General features: G+C 45.7%; 1 protein-coding gene across 1 annotated transcript in view; it reads left to right on the top strand.

Annotated features, from left to right (window-relative positions):
• ppp4r3b (protein phosphatase 4, regulatory subunit 3B) overlaps positions 1 to 14,188 on the top strand; it is a 36,244-nt gene extending 22,056 nt beyond the window's left edge. Inside the window, exons 9-17 of the mRNA XM_082153230.1 lie at positions 1,981 to 2,112; positions 3,655 to 3,751; positions 3,841 to 3,882; positions 6,174 to 6,332; positions 7,194 to 7,363; positions 8,246 to 8,385; positions 11,766 to 11,902; positions 11,988 to 12,160; positions 13,563 to 14,188. Coding sequence (XP_082009356.1) covers positions 1,981 to 2,112; positions 3,655 to 3,751; positions 3,841 to 3,882; positions 6,174 to 6,332; positions 7,194 to 7,363; positions 8,246 to 8,385; positions 11,766 to 11,902; positions 11,988 to 12,160; positions 13,563 to 13,667 — 1,155 coding nt within the window. The 3' untranslated portion in view covers positions 13,668 to 14,188. The remainder of the gene's footprint in view (positions 1 to 1,980; positions 2,113 to 3,654; positions 3,752 to 3,840; positions 3,883 to 6,173; positions 6,333 to 7,193; positions 7,364 to 8,245; positions 8,386 to 11,765; positions 11,903 to 11,987; positions 12,161 to 13,562) is intronic.
• The last annotated feature ends 4,598 nt before the right edge of the window (positions 14,189 to 18,786 follow it).

The following is an 18,786-nucleotide window of genomic DNA, read 5'->3' on the forward strand; positions in this document are numbered from 1 at the left end:
AAAGTCATGGAAATTTGTTTTTCAAAATATCTGTGTACTTGAATTTGTTTAATTAATAAAATTGGGGAAACAAATTGCAATACTTTTTTCGTTTTACTGTGCGTTCACACCGGACGCGAATAGCGCGTCAAATTCGCGCCTGACGTGTCTAGAAATTTACGCGCGTCAGAGGCGAAATGACGCGTTTCCATTAACTAAAAGCGCTGAAACGGACATGAAAGGGGACCCATTTCTTTTGGCCCATCTAGTTTTAGTCGCTGTCCTCAGTGCCGCAGAAAAGCGCTGAAACGGACATGAAGGGGAACTCATTCAGCGCTTTTGTGTGGCTCTTGTGTTGCTGTCATCAGCTCAGTGCTTCAAATTTAAATAAGCTGCTTTGCATTTTCATATAGCTTCGTATGTGCCTTTCCATTACAGATTTGAGCAAAACTTTTTTTTTCTTCTAAATATCGATAAATAACTATTGCAAAAGGATGGCGTTTCCATTAACCGACTAAAACTTTTTTTTTTTTTTTTTTGATCAGTCATTCCAAAAATCATGGCAACGGAGGACGTTAGTAGGTTTATATCTCACCCACCGCCCTACAAATTATTATTATTAATGTCTTATCCAAGTATTAATGTCAGGGAAAGACCCTTATGCGAACGGCACATAGGCTATATGCTAAGTTTCTTCATGTTTCTCCCTTGATTGTGGAATTTCTTTGAGAGTAGGCTATCCCTGTATTGTTTCTTTTATGAATTTAATAAGGAACCCTGGCTTTCATGTATTCTTTCTGTCCAAAAGGTCCGTGTTCTTTTGTGTTCACTCGTTTTTCCTTTAACCCCCAAATGAAAAACGAAAAATGAAGGGTTGTTGTAAGTAGGCTATTTTTAAAACGCAAAGTTGAACGCCAACATTTAAATTTGAACTGTAGGCTACACCAAATGCTGTGCGAAAAAGAAAAAAATATCGACAAATTTTCTGATTTTTGTTGATGACTTTTTGCCTCTTTGTTAAACATTTAAAATATATATGATTTTTTTCTTTTAAAAAATGTATTTGGTCTTTTATTTTCCGTGTTCACATTTATGAGGAAAAAACAATGTTACGTGACCGTTGAGTCCTCTGAGAGCGGCACTAAAAGACTTTAAAACTTACACAGAGACCTCAAACAGAAAGCACAAAGCCTTCCTAAACGAATTTCGTTTTGTATTAATTGTATCTTGATTTTAAAATGTTTCATTAACCAATTGCTTAATAGCCTAAATAAAAAGTAAATAGCAGAAAATAGATAATCACGACACAGAGGCGCCGGAGTGAACTGGATCATCCATGAACCGAAACTCAGCGTAAAAGGTAGCCTACTCGCCTCACAGACCTAAACAAAACTGAAATAGGCCTATATCTATTATCTACAGAAATATCTACTTTTAAACAGAACAATTCAAAACAAAATAAAACGATGTAGCCTAATCCGTATGAAATGTGCATTTCTCTCCGGCGTGTTCACTACTAAGAAGATCGCGAGTCAGTCAACTTCGTCTTTGCAGTCCACACAGAAAATACTTGTTTATTAATAAACAATTAAAATTGAGAGAGAGAGAGAATATAAGATTAGTTTGACTAATTTTGAGGACTTCTAATGATCTGTTAACAATCTCGTTTTTTTATTTTTTATTTTTTTTTATGGCGTTTATCGCATTTTGGAAAAGAGCTCTTCAAGCACATTTAGATTTTTCATCCGCTACTAACGTTACCCGCCCACAAGGAGTTAATTAACATGTATACACAGATGTTTTATGGAAAACTATGTCATGAATATTTACCTTTAAGTCATGGAAAAGTCTTGGAAAAGTCATGGAAATTTAATGGTAAAAATGTGTACGAACCCTGTTCAGTGATTTTCAGAATCCACATATGGAGGTTGTTCAGATGAGTGGTGTAAGCGTGCTGACAGCTGTGTGTGTGTGTGTGTGTGTGTGTGTGTGTGCGTGCAGGACGTGCTGCTGATTAACGTAGTCATCAAGCAGATGATCTGTGACTCGGACCCTGAGCTGGGCGGTGCTGTGCAGCTGATGGGGCTCCTGAGGACCCTCATCGACCCCGAGAACATGCTCGCCCCGGCCAGCGTGAGTAACACACACACACACACACACACCCCGAGAACATGCTCGCCCCGGCCAGCGTGAGTAACACACACACACACACACACACACCCCGAGAACATGCTCGTCCCGGCCAGCGTGAGTAACACACACACACACACACCCCGAGAACATGCTCGTCCCGGCCAGCGTGAGTAACACACACACACACACACACACACACCCCGAGAACATGCTCGCCCCGGCCAGCATGAGTAACACACACACACACACACCCCGAGAACATGCTCGCCCCGGCCAGCGTGAGTAACACACACACACACCCCGAGAACATGCTCGTCCCGGCCAGCGTGAGTAACACACAGACACACACACACACACACCCCGAGAACATGCTCGCCCCGGCCAGCGTGAGTAACACACACACACACACACACACACACACACACACACACCCCAAGAACATGCTCGCCCCGGCCAGCGTGAGTAACACACACACACAGACACACACACACACACACACACACACACACCCCCCAAGAACATGCTCGCCCCGGCCAGCGTGAGTAACACACACACACAGACACACACACCCCGAGAACATGCTCGCCCCGGCCAGCGTGAGTAACACACACACACACCCCGAGAACATGCTCGTCCCGGCCAGCGTGAGTAACACACAGACACACACACACACACACCCCGAGAACATGCTCGCCCCGGCCAGCGTGAGTAACACACACACACACACACACACACACACACACACACCCCCCAAGAACATGCTCGCCCCGGCCAGCGTGAGTAACACACACACACACACACACACACACACACACACACACACCCCCCAAGAACATGCTCGCCCCGGCCAGCGTGAGTAACACACACACACAGACACACACACACACACCCCGAGAACATGCTCGCCCCGGCCAGCGTGAGTAACACACACACACACACACACCCCGAGAACATGCTCGCCCCGGCCAGCGTGAGTAACACACACACACACACACACCCCGAGAACATGCTCGTCCCGGCCAGCGTGAGTAACACACACACACACACACCCCGAGAACATGCTCGCCCCGGCCAGCGTGAGTAACACACACACACACACACACCCCGAGAACATGCTCGCCCCGGCCAGCGTGAGTAACACACACACACACACACACCCCGAGAACATGCTCGCCCCGGCCAGCGTGAGTAACACACACACACACACACACCCCGAGAACATGCTCGTCCCGGCCAGCGTGAGTAACACACAGACACACACACACACACCCCGAGAACATGCTCGCCCCGGCCAGCGTGAGTAACAAACACACACACACACACACACACAGGCTGAGAAACTGCTGACATGGTCTGATCTGGGGAAAGCTTGAGTCTGATTGGCTGAGAATCTGAGGACTGTCATTTGCTGTTTTAAAACGTTCATAAAAGATATGTTGCATGAAAAGTCAAGACTTTTGTCAGTGTTTCTTGTGAGACTCCAGAAACCAGTGAAGGTGACTCCATAATAATTGAATGGCTAAAACGTGTGTGTGTGTACAGAAAGCGGAGAAGAGCGAGTTCCTGAGCTTCTTCTACAAGTACTGCATGCATGTGCTGACGGCTCCTCTGCTGGCCAACACCTCTGAAGAGGACCACGGTGAGACACTGACCTCAGAGCTGCAGGAGCTGAGCCGATGTCACTCCTCGCACTGACACGTGTGTGTGTGTGTGTGTGTTTCTCCACAGATCTGACTGAGGGATCGGCGAGAGTCAACCCCGTGTGTCCAGGTACACATCACGCCACGCCACACACATGCGTCACGTGTCAAGTTTAACGTTACGCCACACACACGTCACGTGTCAAACCTAACGTTACACCACACACACGCGTCACGCCACACACGTGCCCCGCCCCACACACACACACGTCACGTGTCAAGCCTAACGTTACACCACACACACGCGTCACGTGTCAAGCTTAACGTTACGCCACACACACGCGTCACGCCACACACGCGCCCCGCCCCACAGACACACACACAGGTCACGTGTCAAGCCTAACGTTACACCACACACACACACACGTCACGTGTCAAGCTTAACGTTACGCCACACACACATAACGTGACACACGCACGAAACGTGTCAAGCCTAACGTTACGTCACACACGACACGCGTCACGTCACACACACACGAAACGTGTCAAGCCTAACGTTACGTCACACACGCGTCACACCACACACACACGTCACGTGTCAAGCCTAACGTAACACGTGTCACGCCACACACGCCACACACGTCACACCACACACACACACACACACACGTGTCACGTGTCAAGCCTAACGTTACGTCACACACGCTTCACACCACACACACACACACACACACACACACACACACACACACACACGTCACGTGTCAAGCCTAACGCTACGTCACACACACGCGTCATGCCACACACACACACACACACACACACACACACACACACACGTCACGTGTCAAGCCTAACGTTACGTCACACACGCGTCACACCACACACACACACGTCACGTGTCAGGCCTAACATTACGTCACACACACGCGTCATGCCACACACACACACACACACACACACACACACACACACACACACACACACACACACACACGTCACGTGTCAAGCCTAACATTACGTCACACACGCGTCACACCACACACACACACACACACACACGTCACGTGTCAAGCCTAACGTCACGCCACACACACATAAGGCGTTCCGGTTGGGTCTTTAATGCAACTTTGCAACATGCACTCGTCTCAATCAACGTCTCAATCAACGTCGTCTTTTTTTTTTATTCTGCTATTTATTCCATTCAATTTAAGACGCTGATGTCACAACGTTTAATTACACGTTAAACATTTTCCTCTCATAGAAAACCATTATAAGAACGCTTAATGCAGATTAGAAAGTCCCCTTATGTCGAAATAACAAGATATTATGTTGAAAATAATGACTTTTAAATAACAAGATAAGGTTTGTTATGTTTTCTTCTTCACCATGCGGATCAGGGCTTCCCCAGAATACAGCCTGAGTATAATTGCTTCCAGAAATGATTGTTGGGGGTGCTATCGGGGTGCTTTGGTCTTCTTGGGGGTGCTGAAGCTCCTGCTAGCCCCTCCCTAGTGCCGCCCATGTTCCTGACTAAATAAATATATAAATAGGCTAATTAAATGTGCGTGGAGATAAATAATGAAATAAATCAAAAAAAATTTGAGGGAAACAAAATATGTTAAAGGCAATGCTATACTGAAAGGATTTCTGGAAAGAAGAAGCTTGGCGTTATTTCTCTGCTTACAACAAACTTGTTATTTTTGAAATAAAGATGTTCTGTTTTTGATTTGGGACTCGAGAAGGACGACAGATTAAAACTTCTACCTCTATGTGGCCAGTTTCATCTCCATAAATGTAAAGTCACAGATTCTAAGCCCAATTTTAGGCTTTTCTGTGTTGATTTAAAGTTATTCTATGACTCTCTTTGTTAATCAGCTAACAAGACACCCGCTAAAACTGCTGTTGTTAAAGAAAAGATTATGGTTTCATTATTAAGTGACCTCCTGATTTCCTGAAGATGACAAAAAATATTTTTTTGTTTTCATGTTATTTATTTTTATTTATTTTTAATCATGTATTGTATGTTTAATTTCTATCGCTTTAAATGTTTTATGAATTATTTTTTAGTAGACTATCTCTTACTGTATCTTGTTTGAAAATGTAGCCTACTTTATTGCTCTGCTCTACCTCGAGTTCCTTATCCTATTTTTTTGTGTGTGTGTGTGATACATGTGTCCCCTGTGATCTTTGTTCAATTTAATAATAATAATAATAAATTGGCAGACGTAACGTTCATTGAGACGAGTGCATGTTGCAAAGTCATATAAAAGAGCCGATCAGAACGCCATACACACACACACGTCACATGTGTCAAGCCTAACGTTACGCCACACACGGGTCACGCCACACGCACTTCACATCACACACACGTCACTCCACGCGCATGTGCTCTGCTGAGTGTATGTGTGTGTGCCTCAGATAACTTCCAGACGGCGCAGCTGCTGGCTCTGATCCTGGAGCTGCTGACCTTCTGCGTGGAGCATCACACGTACCACATCAAGAACTACATCATGACTAAAGACCTGCTGCGGAGAGTGCTGACGCTCATGAACTCCAAACACACCTTCCTGGCGCTGTGTGAGTATCACTCACGTCATCATGATGGTCATCGCTCATGTGCTCTACACGAGCCTCTCTACACGAGCGTATGCCACAGACGACCTGTGTTTAAAGAGGACCTGACATGCATCCACTATCAGTCTTGATGTTGTTCTCAGGCTCTACTAGAACAGGTTTTCCTGCTTGAATGTTGATTATTTTCCTCATATTCTCCATTGGTGCAGCTCCTCTCTTCCCAGTCTGTCAGTAACGCTCTGTTTACTTCCTGTCTCTATGAAGCCCCTCCTTCTGAAAAGCACACTGTGCTCTGATTGGTCGGCTGGAGCAGTGTGTTGTGATTGGTCGAGCGCTTCGAGTGTGTTTGGGAAAGTCCCGCCCCTTACCATAACCGCCAGTTTAACACTTCTAACTAACTCGACCAGGCCCCGCCCCTTTATTCTGCATATTATTTATTTAAATGAGTAATATTATGACGTTTTTGTTCCTGGAAGAAACTCAAGACTACTGGAGGCGTTTCAGGAGTTCAGAAACACTGACACTCTTTTTCATGCTCAAACAGCAACATTACACACTAAAGACAGATGAACATGGAGAAAAGCAGAATTGGTGCTGTTTAATATTCAGTCCAGTGCAGCAACACTGCTCATCCCACTCACACACACATTCACGCAGGTTATTGTTCTGTTTTATCCCTTTTTTGTTATTGCTCATAATGTATAGTTTAGCCTACATTTATATTTTTTCACAGCTCTCAGTGTGATGTTTGTTTGGAGAAGAATATTAGGCAGCATGTGAAATAAGATTTTTGTCAATGAAATGCAGAGCAAACTGTTGGAATCAGACTTTAGTGAGGCTTGACTGAGTGTGTGTGTTGAGCAGGTGCCCTGCGCTTCCTGAGGAGGATCATCGGACTGAAGGATGAGTACTACAACCGCTACATCATGAAGGGAAACCTGTTTGAGCCGGTCATCAACGCCCTGCTGGACAACGGCACCAGATATAACCTGCTGAACTCTGCCGTCGTGGAGCTCTTCGAGTTCATCAGAGTCGTGAGTAGGGCTGGGGATCCTGAGACACTTTCTGTTCCCGTTCAGTAAAATCATTAAACTACTGATAAAAGTATAGTGCTGAGGAATAGGGTATCGTTGGAATTTTAAAGATTACGATTCTGCTTATCGATTCCAAATTAAAATTCCAGTATGGTAAAAATAAACCTTAGATATCATTCACATTTAGTCTTATAGCAAAACATGTAATTGTATCTGAATATCATGAGCAAAAATCAACAGGCTAAAGAACACTTACACAAGGAACGTTTGCCTGTGGTCTAAAAACACCATAGAAGAACTACTAGCTCGACTAATATAAACTTCAAGCATTATTAAAGACAAATAAACACTCAGTAATTAAACAAGAACAAAAAAAATGCATCAATCGCAACAAATAGATACAACTGAACAAAGATACGATTGAAATAAACAGTGTTTTATGATTTTCTGGTTCAGAAACTGTAATCAAATGTAAAATAACACTGCACTCTATAAAATAATATACATTACAAATAGAGTAACAAAAGTGATTCAGTCAGGAACGAGTTGAATTTGTTATTTAATTAGTGTTATTATAGAGACGACAGCCTACTGTCACTTTAAGAGCTGCACGGATCCATTCAAGCGCGAGACACTGTTCCTCACATTAAAATCTCTTTCTGTCCGTGCTTTGAATGATACAGAATACAGCACACGAGTCGTCTCACGCTTGAATGGTTTAAATCACATTAAAACATGCACACAGGAATCGATAAGTGGAACCGAAATGCATGTTTCTTATCGATTCACTGGTTCTTGTAAATTTGGCACCGGTTCTGGATACCCATCGCTAGTAGAGATCAGGCCATCTTCTGGCGTCTGACCGCTGTGTTTGATCATCAGGAGGACATCAGGTCCCTCATCGCACACATCGTGGATAACTTCTACCCGGCGCTGGAGTCCATCGAGTATGTGCAGACCTTCAAGGGCCTGAAGGGCCGATACGAGCAGGAGAAGGAGCGACAGAGCCGAGGCCTGAGCAGGTGTGTGAGCGACCCTACACACACACACACACACACTCTCTCTTCGGCTGTCCATCATCATCCGATGATGACGTCCACGCCTTGTATGGTGAGATCTTTGATGGCTGAACAGTCCTATCCTGGACCCACAAGCTCTATTGCAGTAGGGCATATATAACAGCTGCCACTCAGTCCCATTTGATAGCGACCAAATACCCTGTGCTGCTGCTGTGCAGGATTCTGATTAGGAGCTCTGTCTATTTGTACCTGGTCCAATTGGGTTAGGGTTAGGCGCCTAGGGTTAGGCGTGCAGAGGGAGTGAGTAACAGGCAGAGATGGTAACAGGCAGAGATGGTAACAGGCAGAGATGGTAACAGGCAGAGATGGTAACAGGCAGAGATGGTAACAGGCAGAGAGAGTAACAGGCGCGGAGAGAGTAACGTGCGGAGAGTGACAGGCGGAGAGAGCGACAGGCGGAGAGAGCGACAGGCGGAGAGAGCGACAGGCGGAGAGAGCGACAGGCGGAGAGAGCGACAGGCGGAGAGAGCGACAGGCGGAGAGAGCGACAGGCGGAGAGAGCGACAGGCGGAGAGTAACAAGCGGAGAGTAACAGGCGGAGAGAGCAACAAGCGGAGAGTAACAGGCGGAGAGAGCAACAGGCGGAGAGAGCAACAGGCGGAGAGTAACAGGCGGAGAGTAACAGGCGGAGAGAGCAACAAGCGGAGAGAGTAAAAGGTGGAGAGTAACAGGCGGAGAGAGTAACAAGTGGAGAGTAACAGGCGGGGAGAGTAACAGGCGGAGAGAGTAACAGGCGGGGAGAGTAACAGGCGGAGAGAGTAACAAGTGGAGAGTAACAGGCGGAGAGAGTAACAGGCGGGGAGAGTAACAGGCGGGGAGAGTAACAGGCGGGGAGAGTAACAGGCGGAGAGAGTAACAAGTGGAGAGTAACAGGCGGAGAGAGTAACAGGCGGAGAGAGTAACAGGCGGGGAGAGTAACAGGCGGAGAGAGTAACAAGTGGAGAGTAACAGGCGGAGAGAGCAACAGGCGGCGAGAGCAACAGGCGGCGAGAGCAACAGGCGGAGAGAGCAACAGGCGGAGAGAGCAACAAGTGGAGAGTAACAGGCGGGGAGAGTAACAGGCGGAGAGAGCAACAAATGGAGAGTAACAGGCGGAGAGAGCAACAAATGGAGAGTAACAGGCGGAGAGAGCAACAAGTGGAGAGTAACAGGCGGGGAGAGTAACAGGCGGGGAGAGTAACAGGCGGAGAGAGTAACAGGCGGAGAGAGTAACAGGCGGAGAGAGTAACAGGCGGAGAGAGTAACAGGCGGAGAGAGTAACAGGCGGAGAGAGTAACAAGTGGAGAGTAACAGGCGGAGAGAGTAACAGGCGGAGAGAGTAACAGGCGGGGAGAGTAACAGGCGGAGAGAGTAACAAGTGGAGAGTAACAGGTGGAGAGAGCAACAGGCGGAGAGAGCAACAGGCGGAGAGAGCAACAGGCGGGGAGAGCAACAGGCGGGGAGAGCAACAGGCGGGGAGAGCAACAGGCGGGGAGAGCAACAGGCGGCGGAGAGAGTAACAAGTGGAGAGTAACAGGTGGAGAGAGCAACAGGCGGAGAGAGCAACAGGCGGGGAGAGCAACAGGCGGGGAGAGCAACAGGCGGGGAGAGCAACAGGCGGGGAGAGCAACAGGCGGGGAGAGTAACAGGCGGAGAGCGGGGAGAGTAACAGGCGGAGAGAGCAACAAGTGGAGGGTAACAGGCGGAGAGAGCAACAAGTGGAGAGTAACAGGCGGAGAGAGCAACAAGTGGAGAGTAACAGGCGGGGAGAGCAACAGGCGGAGAGTAACAGGCGGAGAGAGCAACAAGTGGAGAGTAACAGGCGGAGAGAGCAACAAGTGGAGAGTAACAGGCGGAGAGTGCAACAAGTGGAGAGTAACAGGCGGAGAGAGCAACAAGTGGAGAGTAACAGGCAGAGAGAGTAACAGGTGGAGAGAGTAACAGGCAGAGTAACAAGTGGAGAGTAACAGGCGGAGAGAGTAAAAGGCGGAGAGATCAACAAGTGGAGAGTAACAGGCGGAGAGAGTAACAAGTGGAGAGTAACAGGCGGAGAGAGAGTAACAGGCGGAGAGAGTAACAGGCGGAGAGAGTAAAAGGTGGAGAGTAACAGGCAGAGTAACAAGTGGAGAGTAACAGGCGGAGAGAGTAAAAGGCGGAGAGATCAACAAGTGGAGAGTAACAGGCGGAGAGAGTAACAAGTGGAGAGTAACAGGCGGAGAGAGAGTAACAGGCGGGGAGAGTAACAGGCGGAGAGAGTAACAGGCGGAGAGAGCAACAGGCGGAGAGAGCAACAGGCGGCGAGAGCAACAAGTGGAGAGTAACAGGCGGGGAGAGTAACAGGCGGAGAGAGCAACAGGCGGAGAGAGCAACAGGCGGGGAGAGCAACAGGCGGAGAGAGTAACAGGCGGGGAGAGTAACAGGCGGGGAGAGTAACAGGCGGGGAGAGTAACAAGTGGAGAGTAACAGGCGGGGAGAGTAACAAGTGGAGAGTAACAGGCGGAGAGAGTAACAGGCGGAGAGCGGGGAGAGTAACAGGCGGAGAGAGCAACAGGCGGCGAGAGCAACAGGTGGAGAGCGGGGAGAGTAACAGGCGGAGAGCGGGGAGAGTAACAGGCGGAGAGAGCAACAGGCGGCGAGAGCAACAAGTGGAGAGCAACAGGCGGAGAGAGCAACAGGCGGCGAGAGCAACAAGTGGAGAGCAACAGGCGGAGAGAGCAACAGGCGGAGAGAGCAACAGGCGGAGAGAGCAACAAGTGGAGAGTAACAGGCGGAGAGAGTAACAGGCGGAGAGAGTAACAGGCGGAGAGAGTAACAGGCGGAGAGAGTAACAGGCGGAGAGAGTAACAGGCGGAGAGCGGGGAGAGTAACAGGCGGAGAGAGTAACAGGCGGAGAGAGTAACAGGCGGAGAGAGTAACAAGTGGAGAGTAACAGGCGGGGAGAGTAACAGGCGGAGAGAGTAACAAGTGGAGAGTAACAGGCGGAGAGAGTAACAAGTGGAGAGTAACAGGCGGGGAGAGTAACAGGCGGAGAGAGTAACAAGTGGAGAGTAACAGGCGGAGAGAGTAACAGGCAGAGAGAGTAACAAGTGGAGAGTAACAGGCGGAGAGAGTAACAAGTGGAGAGTAACAGGCGGAGAGAGTAACAAGTGGAGAGTAACAGGCAGAGAGAGTAACAAGTGGAGAGAGTAACAGGCGGAGAGAGTAACAAGTGGAGAGTAACAGGCGGAGAGAGTAAAAGGTGGAGAGAGTAACAAGTGGAGAGTAACATGCAAAGAGATAAACAGGCGGATATACATACACACACACACACACACACACATTAACACAGCATGCTCTTTTCACAGGTACCGTAGAGACGCGCGCTCCTTCGAGGAGGACGAGGACATGTGGCTGAACGAGGAGGAGGAAGAGGAGGACGTGTCCGACACCGGCTTCGACAAGAGTAAGAGCGACTACGGCAAGTTCATGGAGAGTGAGAAAGGTATTCCTGATTTCAGAATCAGTGATTTCCAGGTCTGGATATGCATGGAAAACACAAACATTATGTGTGTTCCCTCTGGTTTCAGCTAAAGAGAGTCAGGATAAAGAGAACCAGCCGAAGCGCTCGACCTCAGGCAGCTTTAAGTTCACCTTCGCTCATTCAGCGGCGGCTAACGCTAGCAACGGCTCCAAGCCTCCGCCCTCCTCTTCCTCCAGCGGTTCTAGGCCTGCAGCGCCTCCTGCTGGTCACATGCCACGGGTGCGTACACACACACGCTTCAAAATGACTAACAATTGCATGTATAACCCTTTTAATTCAGGTCAAAATATCTTACATCGGGTGTCTTTGTCGACCTCTTGTGGAAATAAAATAATAATAATAATATAAGATGATATTTCATGACTCTAGATGTCCTTATAGCTCTATATGGAGTGAGCTGTAAATGAGCTGTTCCGCTGGGTCCTAAAGTCAGACATTATAAAATAATTTTTTGGTAAAGTTTTAGCATTTTTAGTTCGAATTTTGAGCATTTTTAGGTTTTTCTGTGTGAACTGAAGCATTCCATTCATTCCTAAGGGGGTCAAACTGACTCGCGGGGGAACGATTTGTTACTTTGTAAAATTGTAACCACAAAACTCCTCGAATCCATAATTTTTGTTTCGTGTGTGTTCGTGGTTGAGGTGCGACAGAAGTCCTCGGGTCTAGGACCCCTCTGATTGAACACTATTTTTTAAAAAAAGAAGAGTTTTGGGTTAAAATAAAATGAAATAAGGTTTATGAAAAAAAGGGAAAAAATGTAGTATAATTTTAGGGCTTTGTGTCATTTTGACCTGCAATGGAAAGATGTGTTTTATTATGTGTGTGTAAAACAAGCAGAAACTCTGAGCAAGTACTTACATTTACATTTACATTTATTCATTTAGCTGACGCTTTTATACAAAGCGACTTACAATTGCTATATATGTCAGAGGTCGCACGCCTCTGGAGCAACTAGGGGTTAAGTGTCTTGCTCAGGGACACATTGGTGTCTCACAGTGGATTCGAACCTGGGTCTCTCACACCAAAGGCATGTGTCTTATCCATTGCGCCACCACCACCCAGTGTACTGTACAAGTACTTCATTTTTTTTTTGCAGTGCAAATCTTAAACTTTAGGGTGACCAAAGTTTGTTTGTTTTGTTTCCAATGAACTGCCGTAGCCAAGGCGACATCTAGCATTCAGCCGCTCATAGGTGTATCTATGACAACTGCTTACTACTTCAGATCGCTTCCGGGTCACGAAAAAATACCAATGCAGAATTAAGGATTACGACTTTATACATGCGTATTTTGATTTCCGACTTCCATCTATAAACACATCAAGGACAATCGGATAACGAGATTGTTTTTCGTTTTCCGTTTTTTAATATCAAAACAAAAAACGAATAATGGGTTGTTTTCCGTTTTCCTATTTACTAACGGTAATTGGGAAACCGGCCGTTTTTCGTTTTAGTTTTTTTCCTTTCAAAACGAAAATCCGTTGGCCGCCAAGTACACGGACCGTTTTTGTTGCCATTTTTAATATTAATTATTGTGTGATGATGATGATGTGTAATTATGGGGCAGACTGGTGTTCTTCTCAGTGTGTGTGTGTGTGTGCTAATCCTGCGTGTGTTCCTCAGACTGGACTGGTGGATTATCCAGATGATGATGAAGAAGAAGAAGAGGAAGAGGAGGAGGAGGAGGAGGAGCAGGCTCCACGCAAGCGGCCCCGTCTGGGCTCATAAAGCCGTGTGTGTGTGTGTGTGTGTGTGTCGGGCTGAACCGGAGGAGCGCAGCAGCCAATCACAGCAGCAGGGGCTGATGGGAGGCTAGCAGGACTAGCCGCGCTAATGAACGCTGGATTGGCTGAACTCTGACCTCTGGGACTGAAGAGCTGCTCTACGGTGGCGACTCTCCTTTTTTTAACGAGTTCTTCTGGACGTTTGTGTTTTTTAATGATTGACAGGAGCTCTTGCCGGTGTCGGGCGAGGCCGTTATTAACCTTTATAATCGGACGTCTGTGATTCAGGCTAGATTTGCGATGTTGGTTTTGAAGAGATGAAACTGCAGTGAGTGTTTGCTGTCTGATCTCAGATCAGCTCTGTCCACACAACACTCGCGTCACACTCTAGATTACTAGCTCTTCTTGTTTTTCCCCTCATTTTTGTACAATTTCCTAACTAGCACCATCTCCGTTGAAGAGCATTTGTATAAATTTGATATTTTTTACAATTTTCAGATTAAATTTGGTCCTGCAATTAAACAAGGTTGTTCATTATTTTGTGTTGTTTGAATGAGCCTTTAGTTGAATGGATATAATAACAAAGACATTTGGTTTAACCTAGGCTACTGGGTATTCATTCAGAAAGCATGTTCTGTTTGGTGTGAATGATTAAACATCTGCCCTGTTGTTGTGGTCATGTGACCACGTGAGGTTGCTGTTGAAGCCGGTTTTAATAGTGTTTTAGAGTAATATTTAGAGTGAAATGTTTGTAACGTACAGTGACAGGCAGATTGTGTAACCTAGTATGCTTTCTTTTCCATCACGTTTTCTGCTAAATAAGTTTCCTGAAGTGAACTATTTGTGGTCAGTTTTATAGGGCATTGTTTGACGCTCATCAGAGTTGTACCCTCTCAGTGATCATTAACTGAGTTAGGTTATCTCTGAACATCTGCTCAAGCATACACTAGTCACACAGCATGTTAAAGGTCCTCCCTCAGCTGAAGACCTTAAACTGCCCCATTATGTGATTTTAAAGGTTCCTGATGTTGTTTTGGATTCTCCTACAGAAGGTTTACATGCATCCAAGGTATACAAACACACAAAAAACACTAATTTCCTCATAATCTCCATTGCAGTATCAGCTCTTTTCTCTCAGTGTCTGAAACGGTTCGTTCGAAGATTCAGTCTCTCTAAGCCCCGCCTCTCTGAGAGCTGCTCTGCTCTGATTGGACAGAAAGGAAACACTTATCATATCTGAATCTCGATTTATTTTATTTTTTTCTTCTTGTAAATGTCGATAAAAAACTGTTGCAAAATGACGCCGTTTCCATTAACCGATGTTATGCGACTAAAACGTAATTTTTCCCCCTCGCTAAAAGTCATTCCGGAAAATAATGGCAATGAATGTTGGTAGGTTTCAGCGGCGGTTTCTTCATTAGGGCGATCGGGCGACGCACCACCAAAGTGTGAAAGGGACTTTTTCAATCACAATCTCATTCAACCACAGAGTTACGCTAGCAGTCACTCACTGTTGTTCTGCCTCTGGATATAGTCCAATCAGCACCAAGTCACGTTCTGTGGAGTACCGCCTCTTTTTGGGCGATTTCACTATAGCCGAGAATCGCCCAGTGTTCCCATAGACTTACATTCAAAGATTTGTTTTTTCGAACTGCAGGCGCTGCAATGCATTCTCTATGTGTTCCGGGAGGGCTCGCTCTAACGTGCTTTCATCATTATACGTAAACTTCACTTGTGCAGCGATTGGTGGAAACAAATATACCTCTAATAATATTTAGCCATAAGCTTAAGTGACATCCAATTATTTCCTCAGTGCATAACTTACATTTCACGGACATATTCTCCATCTGTAAATGTTAGAAAGTCAATATTTCCAGTTTGCTGTCATGAGTGGGCGAGCTTTCTGCAAGCTAACCTTCCCTGAACGAGCGCCGCCGCGTGCATGAGCGCCGAACAGACGGAGCGCAATAGAAGAGGAGCGCAATTATTCTGACTAAAATATACATTAGCACTAAATTATAAATATATTTAGCTAAAATATTTGTTGAATATTTGTTGTTGTTGGTGAACATAAATGTGCTAGAGAATTTCAAACCTACATGTGTATTTTTATGATATTAGCTTTGTTTTTATTTTATTTATTTTATTTTAAGTTTAGTAAATTTAACTACTTCTTTAAAAAGCATTATTTTGTTTTTAGATTGTAATGTTGCAATGTTAGAATGTAATGTGATTTGACCCCTTTTTTGGATAGACTGCAGATAGACAGCAAGTTTACACTATGTTTGTTTTTATAACCTTCAATATGAACATTGTTTACTGGACAATATTGATCAGGATATTAAATATTTTAAGAAATTAAATAGTTTTTTTGTATTCAAATAGAAAAATAATTATTAAATACTCAGATTATACCATACATCGCCATTTAGCCCAAAAATTCAGATTTATTTGGCAATTGGCTATTTCCCAACCCTACCGGCTGAAGTGTTAGCTAAACTTTAGGCTAATGATAGCTGCATTATTATCACTGTTAAATTGTTATTTAACAATTAGCCTACATTCAATCCTGGATTAATAATTCAGTTTGTTGCGCCCATCCGCCACTGGTAGGTGTATATATTGCAGCCGCCACACGAGCCATTATTATTAGCAGAAGGAGACAGGCGTGTTATCCCAGCATTAATGGTAAGGAATGACTCTTAAAGCGGCACACATATACTCCCATACTCCCTCATGTCTGCAGAGGTCTTGGGTGTGCCATTCCTTTGAGGTTTATAATTCAGGATTCCTGTAATTCTTTTGTCTTTTATGAATTCTGTCCAAACACACCGCGTCATTGCGTCAGCTGACTGTAAATGCGCAAAAACTGTTTCCATTGCAGTTTTGCTAAATATTTCTTTTTCAAATTGCCTGAAAAACCTCATTGCCTGAAAAAAGCATAAAAACTTTTTTGAGATAAATGGGAGTTTTTGTGAATGTTTCCATTGAGTGTATTTTCAATTTCAATTTGTGCAATTTGAAGGGTAACGGAAACGCGGCTGGTGATACGAACGGTAACGATGGCGAGGGTTTTACCGTATCAATCTCATCAGTGGATTTGCACTGTCAGCAGAAAACAGCGTCTTCTCGACATGAACAACATGAACCAAACTCTTCAGTCTCAGATACACTACAGTGTTTGAGGGCGGAGCTAAGAGACCAGAGAGAGTTTTGCATTATGCAAAACTGTCTTATTAAATTAGACAAAAAAGAATGATTGATTGCAATGTCTAGTTCTGATTCTGAACAGCTGACTGTAAACACTTGAGTGCTGAAATGTTATACTGGTAATGGCGTTTTAGCTTTCTTTTCCATTAGATTCATCTCAAATATTTGTAGGTGTCTGTTCCTTCTCTCCAATCCCAGGCCGAGGTACGGAATAATTGTGATGAACATCTCAACCCTGATGACTTGGGTGTGTGTGCACATTGATTTCTTGATGAGTTCCTGAAGGTTGGGATGTGGTTTTATCCAATAGTTTCCTCCTCAGTTGTAAGCAAGATGGGTGAATATAACACTGGGAAATCTGTTGACCTGCAGGAAAACGCAACCCGCTGCTCCTGTGCTCCCACGCCGGTCATTGGCAAAACATTTGTGCACACACACTTCCATGACCCAAAGACGGCTAATTCAGTGTGTATCAACCCACCTCTGAGAGGCAAGGCAGTGAAAATCTTGTGCAATTGGTGCTTTTACCATTATTTTACACAAGATCCTGTGCAGGAAAGAACTTGATTTCTGCTTGATGACAACAAGAAGAATAACCCATAATAATGGAGTGCTTTTTGTTTGGAATGATAAACACATTTACGACACAGATTAGCTTGCTTTTACATGTATGCCCAAGGAGCAGCGTGATCCTGCAATGCCAGTTTAAGGACTGCATTTCCCCGAGTGCTGCTCCCTGCAGAGCCAGGTGACCTCAGCTCCTCCTCTCTCTACATGTAATGGATGGAGCTTGACCTCATCTAGCTCCACCTCTCTAGATGTAATGGCCGGGGCATGACCTCGTCCCTCCTCTCTCTACATGTAATGGGTGGGGCTTGACCTCAGCTCCTCCTCTCTCTACATGTAATGGGTGGAGCTTGACCTCATCTAGCTCCACCTCTCTAGATGTAATGGCCGGGGCATGACCTCGTCCCTCCTCCTCTCTCTACATGTAATGGGTGGGGCTTGACCTCAGCTCCTCCTCTCTCTACATGTAATGGGTGGAGCTTGACCTCATCTAGCTCCACCTCTCTAGATGTAATGGCCGGGGCATGACCTCGTCCCTCCTCCTCTCTCTACATGTAATGGGTGGGGCTTGACCTCGTCCCTTCTCCTCTCTCTACATGTAATGGGTGGGGCTTGACCTCGTCCCTCCTCCTCTCTCTACATGTAATGGGTGGGGCTTGACCTTGTCCCTCCTCCTCTCTCTACATGTAATGGGTGGGGCATGACCTCGTCCCTCCTCCTCTCTCTACATGTAATGGGTGGGGCTTGACCTCGTCCCTCCTCCTCTCTCTACATGTAATGGGTGGGGCATGACCTCGTCCCTCCTCCTCTCTCTTCATGTAATGGGTGGGGCTTGACCTATTCAGAGAATGTCTAATAAGGGGAGAACTTCCACTCTCAGTAAACGTCCGGCTTCTGAACTGGTTGCAGTTCCACTCTGGCTCCACATGAGGGCGGTCACAGGACGAGTGCAGAATGAATGGAGGTCTATGGCGCTATACCCCTCAAAATCCACTTTTCTCAGGATATAATTTTTTGTTTAGTAATTTGAATGTTGTATTTGAAAGGAGATGCAAAGAAATTACACATTGCTGGGTGTTAGATTTTTTAGAGTCACTTATTTGCTTTAAAAAGTCTTTTAAAATGTCAATGACCTCATACACATCGTACGACCAGAGATACTGCTTTACGGCAATCCTTCAGTCACTTTGGTGCTTTCGCTCTCTTTCTTTTCTCTCGAGGCATCGACAACAAAGCCGACACAGGTAAATACACAACACAGCTGACACAGGTAAACACAGCCGACACAGGTAAATACACAACACAGCCGACACAGGTAAATACACAACACAGCTGACTCAGGTAAA

The sequence above is a fragment of the Leuciscus leuciscus genome, assembly GCF_965113295.1.
Source record: "Leuciscus leuciscus genome assembly, chromosome: 22".
NCBI lineage: Eukaryota > Metazoa > Chordata > Actinopteri > Cypriniformes > Leuciscidae > Leuciscus > Leuciscus leuciscus.